Source organism: Gallinula chloropus (assembly GCF_964237585.1).
Source record: "Gallinula chloropus genome assembly, chromosome: 3".
In the NCBI taxonomy this organism is placed as follows: domain Eukaryota; kingdom Metazoa; phylum Chordata; class Aves; order Gruiformes; family Rallidae; genus Gallinula; species Gallinula chloropus.
The window spans coordinates 62233564-62256996 of record NC_140087.1 but is presented as its reverse complement, the minus strand read 5'-3'; the positions used below and the strand labels follow the sequence as shown (position 1 = coordinate 62256996).

Genomic DNA, 23433 nt, shown 5'->3' with positions numbered 1-23433 from the left:
AGAAAAGAAGCAGCTTTTTACTCCTCAAATCTTAAAGACATCACACCAGTCCTTACTAGTAAAACATAGGTATTATAATCCTCCTCGCAGAAGAAGGGGCTCCTTCCCTAGCAGATCATCACTCAAATCAGCAGACATCAATAATGGAAAGAAAAGAGAGTTACACAGGTACTTACTCAGTTTGTTTACACATCAGTGCTAAAAGTTATGTGACTTCCCTCCCAAGTACTTAAACATAACTGTTTTTCTCTGTGCCTTTAATCTTTCAGATTGTTAGAAGATGCACACAGGAGACCACATTCATATCACATTTCTCAGCAGCCAGCTGAGGTTGGTGTACCTTGTTACAAAGAAAAACGATGGAGCCCACTGGTCATACACAGAAGTTGTCCTAGTTGTGTGGCAATGAGATGGGTAACAGAATCACTGGCTGTGGCAAATATCTGTTAAGATCAAGACGAAAAAAATCAAATAATCTTGAGTGAAGTCACTAGGATTGCAGTTGAGAAATAGGTGGCTAGATAGGGACAACACTCTTCTATGGATAACATAGGGGCAGCTAAATAACTGGTCTCAGCATTGCAAATGAGGCATTACGTGATGAGAAAAAGTGTTTTCCAACACAAAGCTGTTCTTCTGAGCTTTTGCCCACTTGACTGACATCTTGCTGCACTCTTAACATTCCAAGTGGTCATTTCAGCTTTTGATTGATTTACAGCCCTTCATTCCATCAAGGTAACAAGAGAAACATCCAGGCAGAGGGGTAATCGCTCAGCCCATGGTCAGTGCTGTAGTTTGCCATATAAGACTTTGGATATTGTACTCCATTAGTCACCTGGATTTTTAAGATGAACTGGGATTAATTTAATAAACTCTAGTGCCCTTACAACTAAGGGATGCCTGACAGTAGCCAAAGCCATGCATGACAGCAGGTTTTGTAAGATTTCTTGGCCTGCTCATGCCTTTACAGAATCAGTGTTGAATTTCTACACAGCTCAGCCAAGACACCACAGGCATGATTTGTGCTAGCCCTACATTAGCTGGGACTTTTCCATTCCTTATTCCAACCACCAAAACTTTATTTTACAACGTTACCAAGAGAAGCTCCTTTTCTCATTTGATAATCTGCAGCAAAGGATCATTTCAGTATCAATCTGGTTTTCTAAGTCTTCTTCCAATTATACAAATGTATTTTGCATGTCCTTGTAAAGAAAAGGCTGTCTTATTTGAATAGGGTCTGAAAATATTTTCTACTTTGTCAGAAATTCAGATTTCCTTTATTAGCATTCGCATCGTTATTCTCAGGTTCTACAAAATGTTCCCATTTCTGCTAACCCAAATCTACCTAATAATAATAATACTCTTTCTTTCTTTGAGTGATTGACACTCAAGACATTTATTTCACATGAGCTGGCCTGTCACTTCAGTATGATGTTGTTGTGATTCTGATATGTTATGAAATCAGATCATTTCCCCCTTATGCTCTGAATGGAAATATAAAAAGTTAATACAAGGATAATAAAAAGTCTGCTTCTCTTTACTTGTCTGTAGCAGAACCATGAATTATGGATTCCCAATTCTGAAATGCTACTTTCATTGGGATCACAACTTGAAGAGAAGTAAGTTAAATATTTGTTTATCCCTTTTAACTATTTCTAAGTTTTAGATCAAATTATCAGAGTAGTATAATATATTAAATTATTATACAATATAGTAGAAAATTGATAACCTGGCACAAGAGCCAATGACCAATGACTGTATGTGGTGAGTAGAAGGGTCTCTCTTAGGGATATAGGATTCAGGTACTTGTTTGGGAAGCGTGGGATCAGGAAGTTGGAAGAGATTTTCTGAGTCATGCTCCCAGCCCCCTCTTACTTTAGGTAAACTGAATATGTTAAGAATAATTAAATAATAAATAATGTTAATAATTTATATTCTGATACCTACACTTTGTGCACTGGAATTATTTTTAAGTGATTATTCACAAAAGGGATAGGTATTCTTGATTAACGATATTAATAGATGAAATTATTGGATTACAGTAATTAGGGAGCTGACCAACAGAGCTGTGAAAAAATCAGTCTTTTACCTGGATGGTAAAAAAAAGAAGACTAATAAATAGATTAATCCCTTTTTAATACATTGGCAAAAGTATGAGTTTGTTTAATCACTCTAAAACTGCTGCCTCTTTGGATGGTATTGCAAACCTTATTTGTATTCAGTGTATGTTAAAGAAAGATGCTGACAGCTTGTGTATTTGTGTAGTGAAGGAGAGTATCTTCGATTTCTTCAAGATCTGACAAATGATATTTTGATTAGAAGTTGTTATCACGAAGAGTAAGTGCTGTGCATTTCTTATTTATTCCTTTGAGTAACAAAATGTTGACCAGTTATTCAACTGATGTAAGGAATTGGTGGTTTAAATGAGATTAAAACGAAACTTGAAATCAGTTTAGTTTGATGAATACTTGTGTGACTGCACTTGATAGGAATCGTGATTTTAAATGAATAGCTGCACAGAAAATATTTTCAGTCAGCCTTGGATTTCCCAGTGACATCTAGTAGAAACATGGAAACAATATGTTCTCTGACCCTGGTCTCAAGCTCATTCCCTTATATAGTCTAGTGATAGACATTGCTACAACAGTGTCATTCCAGTTCCCAGTCCATCCTGGGCTAGCAAGCCATGGACCTGCAATGAGCCTTCCCTAGAAAAGTCCATCACAGCAAAAGATGTTGTATTTACACTTCTTCCTCCCTCATATAAGAACCAAATTAAAAAAGGCAACAATTACTGTCTTCAGGATACACACACTATCAGGTTAACAATCCAGGCGTAAAGGCTACAGCCCCATCTGCAGCGTCCTTTTCTGGTTTCATGTTCCGTATGTGACATCCAGTCACACACACACACCTCCCACCTCACACTCACGTTTCTAATATTGCATTTTTAATATTAAGAGAGATGTGATAAACCACAGGCTTGTTTGAAGGCCTGCTAAAAGTAGCAGTGCTATCTGCTCCTTTTCTATGCCCTTTCCTGACCCACACCTTAAATTCTAGCTTTAATAGAGGATTTAGTCCCAATGTTTAAGATTTGGGTCTCTGTCAAGTGCTGTGCTTTGGTACTGGAGAGGTGCTAACCCCCCGAAATCAATCAAACTCAATCTGACACCAAACCAAGATGTTTCCCTTTCAGTCTAGAGGATTTCGGTTAAAATACATAAGGCTCTCTTAAATATATTTTTAAACCATGGTCAACATGAGTGTGTAGTTTGTTTTCTGAGTAATCAGTTAAAGGCAAGAGTTCTCTTCCTTCCTACTAGGTATAGCAGGTTTCAGGGAAACTTCAAGGCCCAAACTAGAAGTGCGTTTCCTAGTTACACTGGGAGGAACAGCAGTAGATTTGAAATAAAATGGGCACATGACTGCCCATACAGTCTGTTGACTTTAGGTGGGGGTTGTTCAGATGCTGTGCACTCTCCCCTCAAAAATCAAGGTTACTAAAAAGGCACAGAAATACTCATCTATTGCTTTCTTGTGTAGAACTTAATTTCTCCTCAGAATAAAAGTGAATAATCAGTAATGGCCTTTCATTTTAAATCAAAAGTTGAATTTCTAAGTAGATTTTGTGACAGACAAGAAAAGACACAACTAATGGCCTCAGCTAACCTGCCGCAGCATTAACGATAGACACGTATTTTAAAATCTTGATTTATTTAGAACAGTTTCTCTACAGATAAAATCATAGATGGCCTCTCAATTCAAATTTACCACATGCAACCAAAGCAGCTCTGCTGAGCCTTCCAGCAGATATTTTCATTTTTTATGCTTGCCTGAAAATGCAGCCACTGGGTTTGATTTAACAGAGTTACAACTGTCGAACCTGGAGACCTAATTTCCCTAGTCAGCTAGCTCTTTATTTTTAACGATGCTCATCACAGTGGCTGGTCACAGCCATCAAGAAAAATACTGAGAGCTCTTTCTGAAGGCACCTCTCTTTCCCTAGTAAACCAAGTTAGCACAACTGTGACTGTGGAAGTTCAGCTTGCAGTGTTTCCCTTAAAAGTTACTAAAAAGGAGGCCCAAGAACAAAGAGATCCTGCAGGTGACCTTGGGAGGTCTCAGAGTGCTAAAGACAGATGAAAAATCCACTTTAAGTAATGCAGCATCTGAGAGAAAGGAACTACAGCTACGAATGAATCTAGGAAGCCACTTGCAGCGCTGCCCAGCACCCCAGTACCCTCAGCAGTTTCACCCAGTTAGTGTGGTGGGATAATACTTGAACAGTAGCGACAAGGGGGACTGCTATGGTGCAACAGAGAGCACCAATACTCATATTTGTTTAAAACATGGGAGAAGAAATTAGAATTATATATATGAAAAGAGTCTCCATCAGAGTTCCTGCCAAAATACGTGCATTTGGAATGAGAATATTCAGCAACCTTATAATGTTTAAGGTTTTACCTTTGGAATTAATTTAGGATGGGGACAGGGAGGGATGGAGCAAGCGTGAAAAGTTGGGATTTATTTTAAGTGCTCTGAAAGACTGACTGAGTGGTATTTTTCATTTGGAAGTATGTGGCCTTTGAACAGTCTTTTTTTTTTCCCACTGATGTTCCTTTTTATTCCTTTTTTTTTTTTTTTAAGGGCACTGGAAGATGTATTTCAAATGCACATTAAAAGTAAGAGGCATAACCTTGATGAGGTGAGCAAAAAAGTCTATTATTAAATACTCTGTCATCTCCAGTAGAAATGTTGTACATCAGTGCTGAGCAACAATTTATGGCAGATCAACTGCTATGCAATTTAAATGCAAGCAGGGAAAAACTACTTCGACAAAAGCAGCAGGCAGGGTGTTTTCCAGGGAGAACTGGAAGAGAGATATTTTTCTGTACATTTTTGTGTGTTAGTCTAGTAAGGTTTCTAAAAGACAGATAATGTACTTAGTGTCCAGAATGGTTTTAATCACATAAAACCTGTTTATGAAGAACATTTGTTGCTGCACTTTTTTTGCTGTGACTGCTGTTTGCTGGAGTAGACCAGCAAGAGAGACATGCAGGCTGCAACTACATCCAGTAAGAAGACCTTGTTTTTTAATAGCTTGCTTTTAGGAGTTTGGTCACCAGAGCAGAATATAAAGCTCTAAATACAGCATTAAGGCTCCCCATGTGGTGTCTGCCAAGAATTATACACCTCAAAATGCTTATCTGAAAATCTGACGTGCTGAGAGGGAAGCAGCCTGTGGAGAGACAATGGGAAATGCCAAGCACAAATACACAGCCACAGTCCTGTGCCTTTCAGCAGGTCTGGCATCTTATCTCGGATGAGCGAAAACACCTTTATCTGTTTTAATCCAGAGTTTAGAGCCCTCTCCTGAGAGCAGGGTTTATAACTGCTCTTTGAAAAACTAGAAAGAACATACTGTTTTCCTTTCAAAAGTAATTCACAGAGAAGATGGAATTAGCGGTGTCATCATTATCTTTGCTGTTATCCCAGACTGTTGGAAACATCTGCCCATGAAACCGGGTAGGTGGATTCCAAGGTCTCCCCAGCCTGGGGAAGGCACAAATCCAACACCACACCTCATGAGTAGATGATTCAACTGGAGTTTTGAACTAATTCCTCTAGTAGGAGCAAAATGGGAGACATAAGCGCTGTAAGCTGAGGCTGCAGTATTCATCTGAGAGTCACTAAGTTTTCCCCCTTCCCATTAACTGTGAAATATCAAGTCTTTCTTATGTACAGTCTCTATATTAAAGAAAGAACAAAAAAAGAGAAAGAAAGAAAGAAAGAAAGAAAGAAAGAAAGAAAGAAAGAAAGAAAGAAAGAAAGAAAGAAAGAAAGAAAGAAAGAAAGAAAGAAAGAAAGAAAGAAAGAAAGAAAGAAAGAAAGAAAGAAAGAAAGAAAGAAAGAAAGAAAGAAAGAAAGAAAGAAAGAAAGAAAGAAAAAGAACCACATTCCTGAGGGCCTTGAGCAGAACTCAGAGCTCCACAGAGGGTACAAAAGCTCAGTCACAGTCTTGCGCTTGCATTGCCTGACAACTGCTTGTTGGAGGGCCCCTGCCCAGTGCACAGGGCTCAAGTCCTGGCCTGCAGGGAGCGAGGCTGCTGCTTCTAGCCTTGAGAGGGATTTGATGCTTGAGTCCTCCTCTAGATTTGACTTAAGGGCCTCTGTACAAGAAGGCATTTAATTCGTCTGATGATCCAGAGGATTCAGGGGTTTGGACTTTGCATTCTAAACCTCACAGGGCTGCAGCATTTCTGAGGAACTGGCGTGGCTTTGCAATGGGCTACCTCTGCTCATTAGTTTCTGTGACTTTCTAGTGCTGCCATTTAGCATTGAGCTTTCTTCAACACCAGGCATGTGGGAGTTCTGCATATGCTTTGCACAGGGGATAAACACTGACCAAAGGAATTATAAAACAATTAAAATGCAGAAGGTTGTTTTGTCTTTCAAAATGCTACAGTTAGGAGAGAATGGTGTTTTGGTATCTGTGTGGGTGCTAGTCTGAGTGATGGTTGGTAGGCAGCAAGAGTGTTTAAGGAATGATCTGAGCTGAAATTAGTGAATTTTAAGTCTGTTTTCTGGGAGAAAAAAGCTCAGCAATAGAATCTCATTTTGAAGGATATGTAATTTACATCTGACAAGAGCACGCCAAGCATATTTCTAAGGTCAACCCCTGCAAGGCCCTGAGTGCCATAGAGATAGAGGTGATTATCCTTTCATAGGAGACTGCGGGTACTTCTTTCTTGCAGAGAGCTCCCAGCACTTCCTGAAGGAGGGGTTTGTAAACAGTAGTAGATTTTGACACTATCCTGTTGTGACGTGTGGTATCTAGCAATGAACTGTTCTGCACCTGAGCAGAGCTTAAGCCTGGTGTTTTCCTCCGCAAAAATCCCAGCTGGAGACTTTGGAGAAACTCAGAAAAGACAAAATTAATTAGCTGAGAACAGATTTAAAGGTGGGGGTTTTTAAACTGCATATTTGCATGCATAGTCATGCAAGTTTGAAAGGAGAAACAAAACTGCCTCTGCCTATTATAAAGATGTAGCATGTGCAGGGGAAAGAAGGATTCTTCAGAAAGGTTAAATGAGAAGCGTAAGCAGAACATACACCACTGCTTGTGGGCAGTGACGTTTATTAGAACAGACACAATTCCCATGAGAGAAGTAATGGAAACTGAATTACTTCAGGACGTTCAAAAGCGAATTGGCCAGTGGATGGAAAGGAATTCCATAGCAAGTAGACTTTTTGTCCTACAAAATGATATTTTTCTCTTTTAGGTTCTTGGGGTCAAGCCAAACTCTTTTTATTCTCTATCTCTGTTTTCTGGACCAGACAGACAAAATAAGAATGTGGAAACTTTTGTCAAGGTCTTTGCAGTGGTTTTTTTTTACCCATACTGGATGCCTGCCAACCTGTTATTTGGGAACTTGCTATACAAAACCAACACCCCTCCCCAAGTTCCTGCTGGCACTTACTCTAGCACAGTTTCTGAGATATGTTCCCTAAAACAACAGGTCTGCAGCTCATGCTGGCAATCCAAACACACCACCTGACCATGTTTAGCCATGTGCCAGCCAAGCAATCCCCGCTGCTCACCAGGGAACATGCAGCTGTAGTGCCTGTAGCCGCTTCTCCAGCTTTGAGAGACAGCAGCACCATCACTCTTTCCAGGGAGAGAGATATGGATGTGGTAGGATGCTACGTGGGGACTGTAGAGGAAAGCAATTAATTGCCTAATACAGTTAGGGGGGAAAATAAAAAAAAAAGACGTAACTGTATGGCAGGGCAGGAGACAGTGAAGGAAGAATCTAGGAAAAATACACACGTAGGAAAGGATGGTGCCTCCAAGACATTGGATGGTGCCTTTTAAACAAACTAGCACCTTCCCCCCCCGTCACGTTATTCTCTCTGTACCTCTATGGCACAGCTAGTGATGTGAAGTGGGGGCAGAGAGGGCAGTTCTTTCCCCAGACTCCAGCCCAAGGCAATTTTCAATCTGGTTCATCAAGGTATGTCTGAGGAGCAATTTTCTTTGCTTCAGAACATGCGATTTCAACCGGTGTGCCCAGGAGAAAGCAAGCACCACTCCTCCCACCAAGGTACATTTCTGCCGTTCACCCTGTTTTACTGCTTCTGCAGACTGCATTCCGTGGCTTGCCTAGAATCTTCCGATGCGGCTGCTTTTCATCTTCCCAGCCCTGAAGGTTCAAAAAGTCCTTGATGTTTTAGAACTATAATTTATTATTTTTTTCCTAGCACACTTATTAAGAAACTGGAGAGTTTTTCTAACACGTTTTCACAGAATGAACAGGTTCCCTGATTTTCCGTAGCAAGGAAATGGGCTCCACTCAGGAAAGCTTGTAAAAGAGGGGTGGGTTTTTTTTTTAATCTTGTCACTTACTCAAAACCACCATCAGGGAGTCTTATACCTTTAGAAGTTCAAGAATGACATTTTAGCTGCAGAATAGTGCTCTCAAAACCTGATCCATACTCAGATACAATTCAAGAAGCCATCACTTACATGAAAAAATATTTCCTTAAAAAGAAAAAAAAATGCTGGTTCTTGCTAAGAGGTAAAAGAGTAGCTCTTAGGAGAGGGGAAAAAATGTCACCCCTGGGCTTGAAATAGCCACTGGAATGGGTCTGTAAGTGCATCATTTCACGAAATTGATGGGAAACTAACACAGCACCTGCCAGGGTGCGGGATCCGATGCCCCTCTGTCTTCCAGCGAGCAAACTGTTCCAAGTAACCTATTTCCTGGAATTTTATCATATAAAGCCAAAAGCTCCTGAAAACACCAGGTAATATCTTACATTCAGTTTATGCCTTTGCTTTGGGGAGGATCATAAAGCGCTTGTTCTCTAAGAGAAACGCAGTGTGAAGACACCAGCAGATTTACCTGGGGTGAGGGGGCAGACAGCTGATCAACAGCATCCAGCAGCGTTACCAAACGTTGCAGGATAGGAACACAGGCTAAGATGGGCAGCCGAGCACAGCAGCAGTGCAGGAGCTGAAAGGTCACCTCACTCTACCAAATAAAATGATTTGCTTTGATTGCTGTGCGAGTATAGTGCCAGTGACGAGACCTGGCAGGAAGGTCACAGGGTCTTTCATGACCGGGTAGCGGAAAGGTTTATTCTTACATTTCTAAGGCAAAAAATACCCACCCTTTTTGAAGTACCACACCCCAGCACTATCCTGAGTCCCACTGAAACAGGATTGCAGAGAAAGCAATCCCTGCTTAATCCCTGGTACTGTCTCTTACAGGTTCTTTGCCCTTCCCTTCTTCAAGGGCCATGCCCTTTTTACTTAGCCCACCACCTCTCTTGGGATTGCCTTAGGAGGAGATATATCAGCAGACGAGTGTGGTTTAGGAGGCTAATGCAATAATTACTGCCTTATTCACTTTGATGATTAAGCAATTTACCACTGGTCCCTTTCAGTGTTGCGCACTGTTACCATTTAAATACAGATGATTTTTTGGTAATGCACCATAATTAGATACCGTGCATGGGAAAGTTTCAAAAGGAAACCAGTAAAAATGAAAATGACTGCACTGAGATGAGCACGGGACCTGAGTTTTGGCTTCTCACAACAGAAAATGTCAGTGATCTGGTATGTGGAAACTTTCTTCCAGACCAGCACTGACCCAGTGGCCCCATCGTGGGCAGAATTGGAAATGGCCTGTGAAACAAGTCTTCTTCTGTGCAGGACTTAAAGAAGGAACCTTGTATTTTGGCAGAGCAGCACAGATAATAGTTTTAGAAATTCCAGTACAAAGAGTTTCTTTTTTTAAAATTTCTTCTGAAATTTCAACTGGATGTGCTCGTTTCACTGCCTGGAAGACATATATACAGCACAGCTGAATGTACCAGAATGTTCCTCCTCTTCTTCCCATTTCATTTCCACATTCAGCTGTGCGTAAGCAGTACAATACCAGTTCCTTTAGGTACAGCCCACACATACCAGGGCTTTCATACCAGGAGGCAACTGGAAAATATAAACAGGTATCACATAAGCACGGCCCATCTCATAACCACAGCACGTGGCAACAACAGATTTTTCACACCTGCATAGCTGACAGCTTTGCTCGCTTTAGCCGCTGAAACTGAGCCTAACCCAGACCGCACTTACCATTACATGTCAGCAAGCTCTAAAATCAGACCTGGAGGGAAAAGAGAGGTAACCATCACGTGTCTAAAACATGGAATCAAAGCTACTGGCTCAGCAGTGTGCAGGTCTGACCACAAGCTCTCACGGTGCTCAGCCTTCCGCAGCTTTACCTGCTGTACTGGAGTTTTCCCTTTTGTTGAAGGTTCACTGCAGAAGTCAACTCAGCAAAACAGAAGACAGCAGCTGTAAAATCACCTCATCGTATTTAGAAAGACCAGTTTTATGAATAGGTTTTCATAGCTTTTAGATTAGTTCAGAAATAATATGAAAGTTTCTTTAGGGCCATGGAAGGGTTTTTAAAGTTGCACTTGTCACTGTTCTTTGACATTTTTTAATGTCTATCAGGGTCATAAACTACTCAAAAGAAAAAGAAATCCCTTAACATTAAAGACTGCAAATATCATTTCTCGGTTTAACAAAGCACGTGCCCAGAGAAATCCACTGGATCTTTGTAACCAGGAGTTTGGATTTCTCCGTATTTCTTGAACACTAGCATGCTGACCTAGAAAAGTGATTCCTTTTGAACAACAGGACATTATGTGTTTCCAGCTTATGGAGAACATATTATTCATTGTTCTTAATACAGAATCACAGAGTGGTTTGAATTGGAAGCGACCTTAGAGATCATCTTGTTCCAACCCCCCCCTGCCATGGGCAGGGACACTCTCCACTTGACCACATTGCCCAAAGCCCCATCCAGCCTGGCTCTGAACACTGCCAGGAAGGGGATGGCCACAACTTCTCTAGGCAGCCTAAGCCAGGGCCTCACCACACTCACACTAAACAAAAAAATTCTACTTTATATCTTGTTTAAATCTACCCTCTTCCAGTTTATAGCCACTACCTATCACTCCATGGCCTTGTAAAAAGTCCCTTCCTGTCTTTCCTGTAGGTCCCCTTCAGGTACTGGAAGGCTGCTGTAAGGTCCCCCCTGAACCTTCTGTTCTCCAGACTGAACAAGCCCAACTCCCTCAGCCTGTCTGTCTTCACAGAGGAGGTGCTTCAGCCCTCTGACCATTTTCATGGTGCTCCTCTGGACTAACTCAAATAGCTCCATGTCCTTCAGCTGGGAGTCCCAGAGTACTCCAGTGGGGCTTCATGAGAGCAGAGTGGCAGAATCCCCTCCTTTGACCTGCTGGCCACACTTCTCTTGATGCTGCCCAGGATGTGGTTGGCCTTTTGGGATAAAAATGCACATTTCTGGCTCATGAATTTCTCATCAACAGATACCCCCAAATCTTTCTCCTCAGGGCTGCTCTCAAGCCATTCTCCACACTGCCTGTATTTGTGCTTGGGATTCTGCCAACGCAGGTGCAGAACCTTGCACTTGGCTTTGTTAACTACATGAAGTTGGCATAGGCCCACCTCTCATGCCTCTCCAGGTCTCTCTGGGTGGCATCCCTTCCCTCTAGCATGTCAGCTGCATCACACATCTTGGTGTCATCTCCAAACTTACTGGGGGTGCAATCGATCCCACTGTCCATGTTGCAAACAAAGATATTGAACAGTGCCAGTCCCAGGACCAACCCCTGAGGAACACCACTCATCGCTGGTCTCCATTTGGACCTTGAGCCATTGACCGCAACTCTGAGTGTGACTATCCATCCTTATCCAGTGAGTAGTTCATCCATCAAACCCATGTGGTTGAATGAGAACAATTAATTTTCTGTTTAAGTGTTTAAAATTGAATGCTCATCATAATGACCTTCAAACTGAGCTTGAGTTATATTATTTTCCCACAAGTTCCTCAGAATCTTCTGAACAGCTTTTTTTTTAACTCCTCCCATCCTTTTTCCCTTTCTATGTGTTAGATTCTAGACACCACTTTTTGTCATGAATACCCACAGGAGAGAGGCCCTCATGATTACCATCTCTTAATCAAGCAAAACTCCACGGGGATGTTCTAGTAATCCCAGTTGATTAACCTATAATTCATTTTCCAGTTGATTCATTCTTACAGTAATATTAATAGTTCTCTCGGTTGTGAGAAAGTCAACCCACACTGGTCAGGTGCTCTCTCAGTCCATTCTGCAATCATCTGCCAGTCACAATCTACTCCTGTATTTTTCAAGATAGGTGAACTTTTGGACTGCTTGCTAGCTAGTTCAAATCCAAACTGCAGAGCGCATCTTTCATCACCATTTTCCCTTCTCCCATTACACTTACAGTGGACCTCTGATCTATTTAGCTCAGATGGCCTTGGCTCTTTGTAAGGCACATGGGGTCAAGGAAAAACAGTGAATTATGGAACTTCAGGCTGGTGTCTTGCCTCTGAGGAACCCATGCACACTGCAGCCTACCTGTGGAGTCCTAGGCTATGATTTAGTAGCAGCCTTCATCATTATTCTTACAAAGAAAAGGTAGATTTGCTGCTACTTCATGCAACGTGTTTTGTGGAGCTGCTGCTCCTCCACGGTAGCTTACTGGGTTCAGGCTCTTACCTCCACTCAGGCAGTTACAGCAGAGCAGGTCATACTGAGGGAAGGGGGAATGAGGTGAGAGCCAAGGGCTTTCAGGCAGTTACCTGCACTGCAGGTGCCTAAAGACATCTCTGTGCAGGCATGGAAGTACCCCAGATGTTTCTCAAGCGTTGTTAGTGCTGTGATAGCTGCAATCTTGTAAAGCAGTGCTTGCTTCTAGCTTTGTCTGTTGAACCTAAGCTTTTCACTGCAGTTAGGAGAATGTTCCTGTCATTCCTCGTGACTCCTGACTGCCACAACTCTCGCGCTGTTACCGCAGCGCTGTTTCAGGCACACGGCTTTTTGCCACCGCCAGTTGAAGGGTCTTCTCAAATGACCAAGCTGTGTTTTGCTCATGTACATCACTGCAGTTTTGGTTTGATATTGGAGGTGCTTTTCACCACCTCTCTTGCAGTCTTGCCTTTGTGCTTCTTCCCAGCACGGGATGTGTTTTCCGAGGAGTTTTAGCTACAGGAGAGATGATCTGGGCTGCAAAATCTCTTGCAAATGAAAGCCAGGTCTCTGAGACTACTTGAGTGAGCTAGAGGAAATAAATGAATGAGATAGTGGGAACAGAAGTGAAACACCTACTTAACTGAAACCTCATTTCAGTCTTTTTCTCCAGTTAATTAAGTATTGAGGAAAATGGATGTAGAAAGCACATTTTAAAGCAATCAAGTACTGCCAGAAATCAAACCAGCAATTTGAAACGAGAACAACACTGCTCTCTGGCATCTGACAAAATAAGATATTTGACAGGGAACAATATGTGCAGTACTGGTTAATTGAGAGGCGAGGAGAAGAATAATCATAGCTGCATTACTGAATTTATAGAAGTATCTCCAGTGTACCACAGGGACAACGTGAATTTGTGGAATCCTCCCGCTTGCTGCAGCAAGCCAGCAGTCGTTTACATTCCCATCAGCGTTCTCATAATGTACCCTAAGCAGCATGGCAGAAATAGCAACTGGGGTGGCCAAAACCAGGAGACTTGCCTTTAGAACCACTGTAATCCCACACTTTCCTCTCTCGGTGAAGAGGTATGGGATAAGAAACAAGTGGGGAAGAAACCTTCACTACCACTTGCTTTCCTTGGTTAGAGCTCCTCAGAGCACCGTGCACCCCCTTGACCAGTTCACAGGGCGTGGAATACAGCTGTGTGTGGAATACAGCTGTTCCAGCACCGGTCCTGCCCCAGGTTGGGTTGACTGTGTGTACTTAATGCATCAGCACTATAACAAAGACAAGCCTTTAGCTTTCCCACGTTTTAGTTTGAAGATGTAGCCAAACATAGTGTGAACTCTACCCAGGGACTTACCTACACATGCTCCAGCAGAACTCCTAAGGCTATGTTCTCTTTCCTGAAGTGGAGTCACTAACCTTCTGGGGTTTTTCCATGACATTCTAGCACACTAAAGCAATGCTTATGCACAGGCAGCGTGCTGCTGTGTCAAAGAAGTCAGCGACAGTGATCAAGTCTCCTGCTCAAGCCGATCATTTGGTACCTTTCTCATTCATGCTCAAAACACTGTCAGGGGCTGAGCAGTTAGTGGGAGACTGTTTAAATTCTTTGGTATAAACCAACGCTTCCAGGTGTAACAGCCTGAGGATTTGTTCTGAAGATAATGTCAGGAGTCCATCACCAAATGCTTAAATACATGGAGAGGTAAAAGAGCAGCTAACCAAGTTAAACAAGCAGTTAAGCAAGTGGGAGATCAGGGAATCACAAACCAGATACTTTCCCTCTGTAATTGCTCACAACAAATTAACAAGAAAAAAAAAATACAAAAAGTATCAGGCATCTCTGTTACTACTTTTAGCCTCCATCATCTGACTTTAAGTTAATTAAAAAAGTATCCAAACTATGCTGCTCAAGAGAACTAAAATCTTTAATCACTTGGTGCCAGACAATAGCTGAAGCCACACGTATCTTTAAAAATCAGCAACAGCAATGAAAATGCATTCTTTTTGGCACGGGGTCAAAAGAAAACAGAACATTTCCCTTTCTCTATAGTGAAAAAATTGAAGTGGTCCCCAACCACAGTTAATGATTTCCCACTCCCCTGTTCTGCCCCTATGTCCCAAAACCAGTAACCTGATGTGGATATGCAGACTTGATGGTAAAGGCAATCTCCCTTCCTAATGTCAGCAGCAATTGCACGGCATTTTGTGTGGTGCTTGGCAGGCCTTCTAAATAAAGGAACCCTGAAAACACCATCTAATACTGGGAGCAGAGTCTCATTGAGCTTTCATCTGGTTAATTTACGAAGCACAGTAGCAGAAAAGGGAAATACTGCTGATTTTTCTGTGCACCCATCAATCATCGGTGCGTTCACCTAAGGATTTTAACAGCTGAGTTGTGAAGAGAGATCATGATTTGTCTGCGGTTAAAAAAAGCTTCCAGGAAGACAAATAAAACAATATGAAAAGCAAAGTAGATTTAGCTATTTAGTAGCCACATCCTGCTTTCCTGAGTTCCATGCAGCTTCTGAACTCCACACTGAAACAAGTGCTCGGGTTTGCCTGCAAGCATGTCGGAGAATGGGCACGCACATTCACCTATGTACCAGAGGAGCTTTGCCTACCTCCTGTCACTGGAACTGCAGATACACTAGGCCCAGATTTTAAGTAAATCCACAGCATTTCTTTGTGTAATAACTGCTATTGCAATCTCCTTTCACAGTAGCCCACCATGTATTCAGCCATTAACATCACCAAAATTCAAGCAGCTGTTTTGAATTAGATTTCTGCAGCAAATTACTGGCAGCCTTGCTATAATTTATGGCTTTTTAGGATAAGGTGGCAAAAGCAGAGGGAAATGGAGTCATTGTAAGGGTAAGACATACAAACCCTCAACAGCAGGAACAAGAATCTGGCAGCTGAAACCAGTTTTGGCACAAACTTGGAGTGTTCTCACCACAGAGGTGGCACCTGGGCCAGAGAGTGATGCTACTTTTTCTCCTTCACTGAGCACTTATATTGTTCAGCTATTTCCCTGTCTAAAGGGAACTCATTTGCAACGTATAGTACAAAGAAAATCCCCATGAGATGGGTGCTGCACTTTTCTCTGTCACCAGCTCCAAGGTTTTAGGGCATGATAGGATCATTGTCTGATATGCATGCCTGGGACTAGACAGATACGGATTCAGCACAACTCCAGCTGTTGTTTTTCTTCCTTTCTTCAAGGTGTATTAGTCTGCATCAGTTGTAGGGCAGATCAACACACTTAACAAGTTGGAAAGTGAGAATTGTTTTCTTCTTTCAAGTCCATCCTTGCCTCCCACCAGTGGTTACTGGACTGGCAAGCTCTTCCAACATGCATCAGTGATAACAGTGCTGTACCCAAAAGTGGAACCACTGTGCAGAGCAGCTTCTGGAAACTGGTGTTTGAGGCTCGAAGTAGCACGTGCTCTTACTAAGGATTAATTTTTTTAAAAAATTCCTATGAGTTCTATGCAAAAGGTAGTTTTGAAAAGGTAGATTAAACTGTGGGTTTGTCATGGGAAGCGCAGGGCTGTCTCAGGCCTGCTGCCACTGTGCTGTTCCTGTGCTTGTGGCTTGGGGAACTCCTGAGAATCTCTGCAGCTGAGGAGGCAAGAAATCAGGGCAGGATCTGACCTGAAAGCATTTTAGATTCTGACATGTGGGAGATCTTTTCAAACATTGGCTCTTAATAATTATCCTGGAAAAGCAGCAGCCAAACAAATCTGCTTTTGTGTTTTCCTCTCGTTACTAGGTAAAAAGAAGAAAAATAGTTCAAAGCCTGAAGAAGGAGCTGAACATCACAAACCACCCAGACCCTTCCATCAGCTGTAAGGACGCCAGCATTCCTGCAACATGCTTTTAACCCACAGCTTTGGGCGTTTCAGAGAGCATTCAAAATTAGTTAGGACAGCAAACTAGATTTTACACCAATTACAAGGTGAACCTTGGACAAACAGGAAAATGGAGAAGAGATCCAGCTAATGCATCTTCCCATGACGTAACACAGTATCGCTATGGCAACAATCAGGTTAGCATGCTAAGAACAATAGCAGAGCACTAAAGACTGGTGTTTTTACAGGAGCTTTCACAATCAGAATAGAAAGGCAGAGGCAAGCGCCCTTTCATTCCTTAGGGATAGCAGACACTGACAAAACACATCCTATGCAATCCTCTTCCTAGGAATTCTGAGGAGGCATTTTGGTTCTTTCCTACGCATGCTCCATTTATGGATAGGCTGGAAATGAAGTTTGATACAGCTTTTCCAAACTCTACACAAATTGTGACCTTAAGTCTCACCAGCTTGCAATAGGATGGAGAATATTAAGTCCCATTTTCAAGTGATTTAGGTATTAAGCGAAGTAACTAAAGATCACTTGAAAAGTCTTCACCTATATTAGCTCATATGTCAAAAAGCTCAGATTAGCTAGTGCTACATTGCACACCAGTTTCTGAAAAATAACAGGCATTGGAATCACTCAAAAGGCACACTTTTCACACTTACTGAAGTTTAAAGGCTTTTAAAATACAAACGCGGCCAAGTAGGAAAGTATGTAATTAGCAAAGCCTCGATCCTTCCTTTCAGCGACAGTATTTACTTACTTCACTAGTAACAGAGTTGTTTAAATTTGTCTGGTTAAGATTAGAGAGCTTTCTAAAGATAGATGTTTTTTCCACACTCTTCTCCAAGTGGGACACTTTTCAAGGCAGCAGATGAAAATAGAAAAACAATGATTGGGATAAATAAAACACACCAGCTTTGTTTTGGTTTCCTATTGTCTGCTACTGATGCTTTTTCACACCGATGCTTCTACTTCAAGTGAAGTTATGGGTTGGTTTTTTTTTTTAAATTGCTTCAATTCCACACATGATCCCTAAACAATTTGAAGATACAAAACCTTATCTGAAATAATTTAACTTTTATGAGCAGCTTTATAGGTCTGTTGACAGAAGATGAGGCAACCAAAATGCATCCTTTAAGATGGGCCTCTTTCAGGCTCCCTGGAAGATGCCTCTAGGCATTGTGCCATAAGGATTGTTTTAATTACTTCAGACTTAAGTTAGCAAACAGCTAGAGATGTTTAAGAACTTCTCTAGATGGCTAGCTTGTAGATAAAGGGTTTGATGAGTTGAAATATAAGGAATATTCTGGTTTGTCTTATTTTGTTAGATTTGAGCCAAATGCTGAATTTCTTTAAAGGTCTTTCAGTTAGACTGATGAGTACGTTATTTGTTCTCATAAACTCCTTCTAACAGACAGTGCTGTGAGCAAGACGGAATAACAATGTATATGCATATGCTGAGAAAAACACTCTGCTTTGGGTGTAAAACTAACTGGCCTTAAAGTAGAATCTTATCTTCATATCATTTGAGAAGCACTTGCTATACTTTGGAAAGTATTGGCTTTTATTTTGAGGTAAGGAATCTTTTTCAAGGAGTAGAAAACATTATCACCCAGTTTTGCTGGAAGGAGAAACAACATCTTTCTGATAGAAGAGTAAGTGTAAATCAGTCACAGGATATGCCGAGGTGGAAGACACCCGTAAGGCTCATAGAGTCCAACTCCTAAATAAACCATAGAATCATTAAGTTTGGAAAAGACCTGTATGTATCCAACACCACCATGCCCACAAGTACCATGTCTACACATTTTTTTGAACAGCTCCAGGTATGGTGACGTCTCCACCTCTGTTGGAAGCCTGTTCCAATGCCTGATCACTCTTTCAGTAAAGAAATCTTTTCCCAATATCCAGTCTAAACCTCCCATGGCGCAAATTGAGGCCGTGTCCTCTTGTCCTATCGCTTGTTACTTGGGAGAAGAGACCAACTCCCACCTCACTCCAACCTCTCTTCAGGTGGTTGTAGACAGCAATAAGGTCCCCCCTCAGCCTCCTCCAGACTAAACCACCCCAGTTCCCTCAGCTGCTCCTCATAAGGCCTCTTCTTCAGACCCTTCACCAGCTTCTTTGCCCTCCTCTCGACATGCTCCAGCAACTCCTTGTCCTTTGTAGTGAGAGGCTCCTAAAAGTACTTCAGGTGCAGCATCACCAGAGCTGAGCGCAGGAGCACAACCAGCTCCCTGGTCCTGCTGGCCACACTATTCCTGATACAGGCCAGGATGCCATTGGCCTTCTTGGGCACCTGGGAACACTGCTGGCTTATCTTCAGCCAGCTGTCAGCCAGCACCCCCAGGTCTTTTTCAGGAGAATACTGCAAACATAGAGGTGCTTGATTTTCGAAACAGCTTGCCTGGGTAGGCAAGAATAAGCACAATATGAATTACTGGAAAGTCATTTCTGTTCAGTTTGATAATGATTGATTTGGCTGATGTCACCCTTTTCTCTTGCACAGAATTGTTCTGTGCTACTGAGCAAGCCCAGTAAGACCTTTGAAATGCACAGGTTTGTTGTGTGTGCTTACTTGTAGTCATCCTGTATTCAAGTGCACTATCATGAACTAGATAGATGGAGTTATTTTCTTTTATTGATAATACTAGAATCTTAAATGCTATTTCCAGGTGAGTTACCTTCTTTTGGGATCTCAAATATGGTTTCTCTAGAAAAAAAGAGGGGTTAACTCAGGGCATTATATGCAGAGTCTTCTTGACAGGTGACCATTTCTCAAACATATCCTCTCTCATGACATCAGGTACGGTCTGCACCAATTTTCATGTCAAGTGACACATTTGAGACCAAGCATTGTCAGGGTGACATACAGAGACAACAGCCAGCCCTTGCTGCCAAAGTGAGCACAGTTTGTTGTTACAGTGTTCTCCCTGGGCAGGTACGTAGCACCCATCCCCAGCCTGCTGAGGATTGCTGGCTGGCTGAGGGCCATTATGCAGAGGTGAAGATTAACTTTGCAGACCTTTGGCTATGGTGAAAGCCAGCACATACTGGGAAGTACAAAGAGGTGGATTGGCAGGTGCTTATTTTCAGGGAAAACAGGCAATCTCCCCTCCGGGTTTGTTCAGAGCAGGCCTTACCCTTATTCTCACAGTGTTATTCCATCTGGAAGAAAGGATACCAAGGCTGGATCTCTGCACTAGATGCAACTTGTATCTGGTATTATGTTAGGTTATGCACTTACAAAGACACTCATGGCTTCATTTTGAATTTGCAGCACTTTTTCTGGAAAATAATATTTTCACAAATACTTTAGATGAGTTCAGTTTCTGTTTGTAAATCAACCTTCATTACACAGAAAAAAGGTAACAAGGAACTACATGGCAACTTGGTTTAAGTATTTTTCAAGAGATTTATGAAGAATTATTTACATAAAGTTCTACAGAAGAGCAGTTGTATCTGTGCCATCATTATCATTCCCTAAATTTGATTAACTATTGGTATTAACAAATATTCAAGAACAAGCTCATATATCATGTAAGCATTGGGTAAGAGAGAACGGTGCCTTCCACGGAGTTCTGATACTTATTTTGCAAACTGGTTTTTGATGGTCAGATGTTCTGGGTTGTGGTTACATCTGCATGGATTTACTGCACCTTACAATTTTCTTTCTGCTCCTCTTGCTCAGGCAGCCTTTGCTCAGTTAGAGAGGTTTTAGCTTTGTGCATCATACGACTCTCCCGAGGAGTATCAGAGCCAGGCTGTGTAGGCTGCTTGTATGGGCCCAGTGGTGACCTCACAGTAGATTTTACCGGTGGGGAAGCTGTTCTCGCTTGGGACCACTGTTCATCAGTTACCTGCAACATACACACACACAAAGGCCTGTTGTACCAGTGATGGAAAACCCAATTACCCATAAACTATTAGGGCAAAAGCCTCCCTGCAAACACTAAATACCAGGGATTTGCAAGAAAACATACACATACTTACTGAAAATGGAACAAAGATATTCTGAAGACATTTCACAGAATCACAAGGTTGGAAAAGACCTTTAAGATCAAGTCCAACCATTCCCATCCTAAGCTAAACCATATCCCTAAGTACCTCATCTACCCTTTTTTTAAACACATCCAGGGATGGTGACTCAACCCCCTCCCAGGGCAGCCTGTTCCAGGCCCTGACAACTCTTTCAGTAAAAAATTTTTTTCTAATATCTAATCTGAACCTGCCCTGGTGCAGCTTTGTGCCATTTCCCCTTGTCCCATCTCCTGTCACCTGGCTGAAGAGACCATCGCTCACCTCTCTACGACCTCTCTTCAGGTAGTTTTAGGCAGTGATAAGGTCTCCCCTCAGGTCTCCCCTCTTCTCCAGACTAAACATCCCCAGCTCCCTCAACCACTCCTCGTGATTTGCCCTCCATTTATCACTGAATATAAAATTCAGTCAGTTTAGATGTGGAATATCTGCTACGCAGCTGGCAAGCTGTTTCCTATGAGCAGAAAACCCCTAAACCAGGAATAGCCAGTGCTCCTAATCTGCTCCCTAAGGCACCAGGTGTTGTGTACCGAGATCTGTATTTCATTTTTCCTGTACAAGTTCTGCAAACATAAAACACAGTTGTCACTCTTTTTTTCCTGACATCTGGACAGAAACCGCTGCTTTTGCTTTTTAGCTGATGCACAGTCAAAGCACTCAATTTCAATTCTACAGTAAATTCACATAGGAAAGTGAATTTGCATATGAAAATGACAGGGCACGTTTGAATCACCATGAGAAATTTGCGACAGTTTGAAACTAGGTGTCTGGAATGAAGTACCCACAAGTATGTATGTCAAAGAGAAGGAAACAAGGCTTCTTTCACTTCTATTTATAAGACACGCTGTATACTATCTTATGAAACAACATGTCTTGATGGTTTCAACAAACAATAAAATTATATTATGAGGAATTCCTCCAGAAATTCTGAGATGTACATCATCTTGAAATAAACCAAACACATATATCCAGCAATGTCAAAGAGAGGGAAAAAATTCCTGGATCTCATGACTTCCATGTATTTACATGTGGGGGTGGGGGGGAGGGAACAGCCCTGAAATCATAATTTTGCCTATGTAGTTGAAGGTAAGGGGCAGTCTGTCCTTAGACTTAGACAATACAAGCTTAGGCTAAGAGGACTGTTTGGGAAATCCCTCCCCCAGTTAAATTAAAAACAATTTATTCCTGACTACTTGTTACTTGCTGTAACCTTGACTGTGGTTGGCGAGAACCTACAACAAGCTCATACCAGGCTGGCAGGTGATTACAACAGGACTTTTTGCAGCCAAGGCTTCCTTTCTTTTTTGCACTACTGAGTTTCTTTAGAAGCAACACCCTCCCTTAGTTACCGAAGTTACAGGAAAACATACATAAAGGAGTGTATAAAAAACGTATTGGCATCACTTAATGAAGTAGTAATAAAACACAGACCTCCAGGCAACATCGGTAAGCAGGAACAAAGTTTGGCAAGTAGGGTAATTAACCCCAAAACAACAGACGCAAATTCAGTGGATTCACTCTGTCTTTAAAATGCAGATGTCCTATCGCTATAGCTCAAAACAAATCATGACTCTGATATGACTCGTCTTCCTGGTGATGCTTTCTGGCCCAAAACCTACACATCCACTCAACTCTGCAGCTCTTGCCTTTTCCTTTGGTATCTTGCCAATACACATTCTGCACTAAGACAAAATAGCCACGTTTATAATAAAAAAATAACAAAAATTTTGCTCTAATCTTTTGTTATAAAAACATAACAAAACTCTTGGTTTATGGCTTCACATTTGGCTGTGTGACAGACGCCAGTGATTGCCAAGAGAATATTTTTGTATAACCTGGCAAACTGGAAGAATTTTTATCTACTGGCATATTTGGATGCAGCCATTATATAAAGAAGTGTCACTATAGAATAAGCTGAGCAATAAAGAAATTGAGAATAGTCGAGATAGCGCGGTTAAAAATTTGAGGAGATTTCAGACAACAAAAGTTTATTTCTATCCTAAAGCTGAAACATTTTTCTCTATCTGCATCTCTCTTGCATCAACTTAGAAAGAACAGCCTTATTCTGATGTGCTCTGAAGCAGTCAGCAGTGAATACTGTCCTATTACCAAAAACATTTGCAAAATTAATGTAAACTTCAGTTACTAAACCTTTTTTATTAAAACCAACTTTCAAAACCAAACTGCAGTTTGTATGTGTTTTGATAACCTTAAAATCCGGTAAGCACAAACATTAAAGTCTAGTTTCTTTACCACCTACGTGTTCCACACTTAGGTGCTTAATAGCCTCTCAAATAGCTGTAGTTATTTTACAGCATCCTGAATCAGGAATTCCAAGGAAAGTTGTTAGAAGAAAATTTAAGCCTCAACTTAAGTTAATTCCTATGCTACTTACTTTTTCTGAAACCTAAGGAACCACAGTGTAAGGACTATCTGCTTTTTAATGGCCATTATAAAAAACCCCAAATATACCTGTATTCAATTTACATTTCTCAACAGGTTTGCCTCTAAAGCCACAAATTGCATCACAGGAACAATTTGCTAACACAGCCAGGGCCTCTGTGATGCTTTAGCGATTTGGTATTTATGATTTATCTTCACTGTATTGCTAAGAAACACAAAGAACAGTGACAAGCCCTCAAACTTACTCAGCACGATGAATACACTTACAGCCTGCACTCTTTTGCCCATGGCTTTAATACCCAGATTATTTTTTTTTAGACTTACCTTTTGTGGTTTGCTGCCACCAGCTGTTGAACAGAGGCGCTCACCAAGATCATCTGGTCCGCATTTTTGGGTGTCTCGTGTAGGCAAAGGCAGTTCACCTCTTGGGGAAGCCAGTTGGGGACTGGGTCTTAGATTCAGGGTTGTTCTGCGTAAAATGCAAGGGCTAACTTTTCCAGTGGGGATATCAGCAAACCCTGAAAAA

At 41.7% G+C, this 23433-nt stretch overlaps 1 protein-coding gene across 1 annotated transcript in view; it reads right to left on the bottom strand.

The window, feature by feature from the left end:
- Positions 1-20116: 20116 nt before the first annotated feature.
- CENPF (centromere protein F) overlaps positions 20117-23433 on the bottom strand; it is a gene marked incomplete at both ends in the record, with an annotated part of 42500 nt that continues 39183 nt past the window's right edge. Inside the window, 2 exons of the mRNA XM_084260995.1 lie at positions 20117-20326; positions 23232-23425. Of these exons, the coding sequence (XP_084117121.1) occupies positions 20117-20326; positions 23232-23425 (404 nt within the window). The remainder of the gene's footprint in view (positions 20327-23231; positions 23426-23433) is intronic.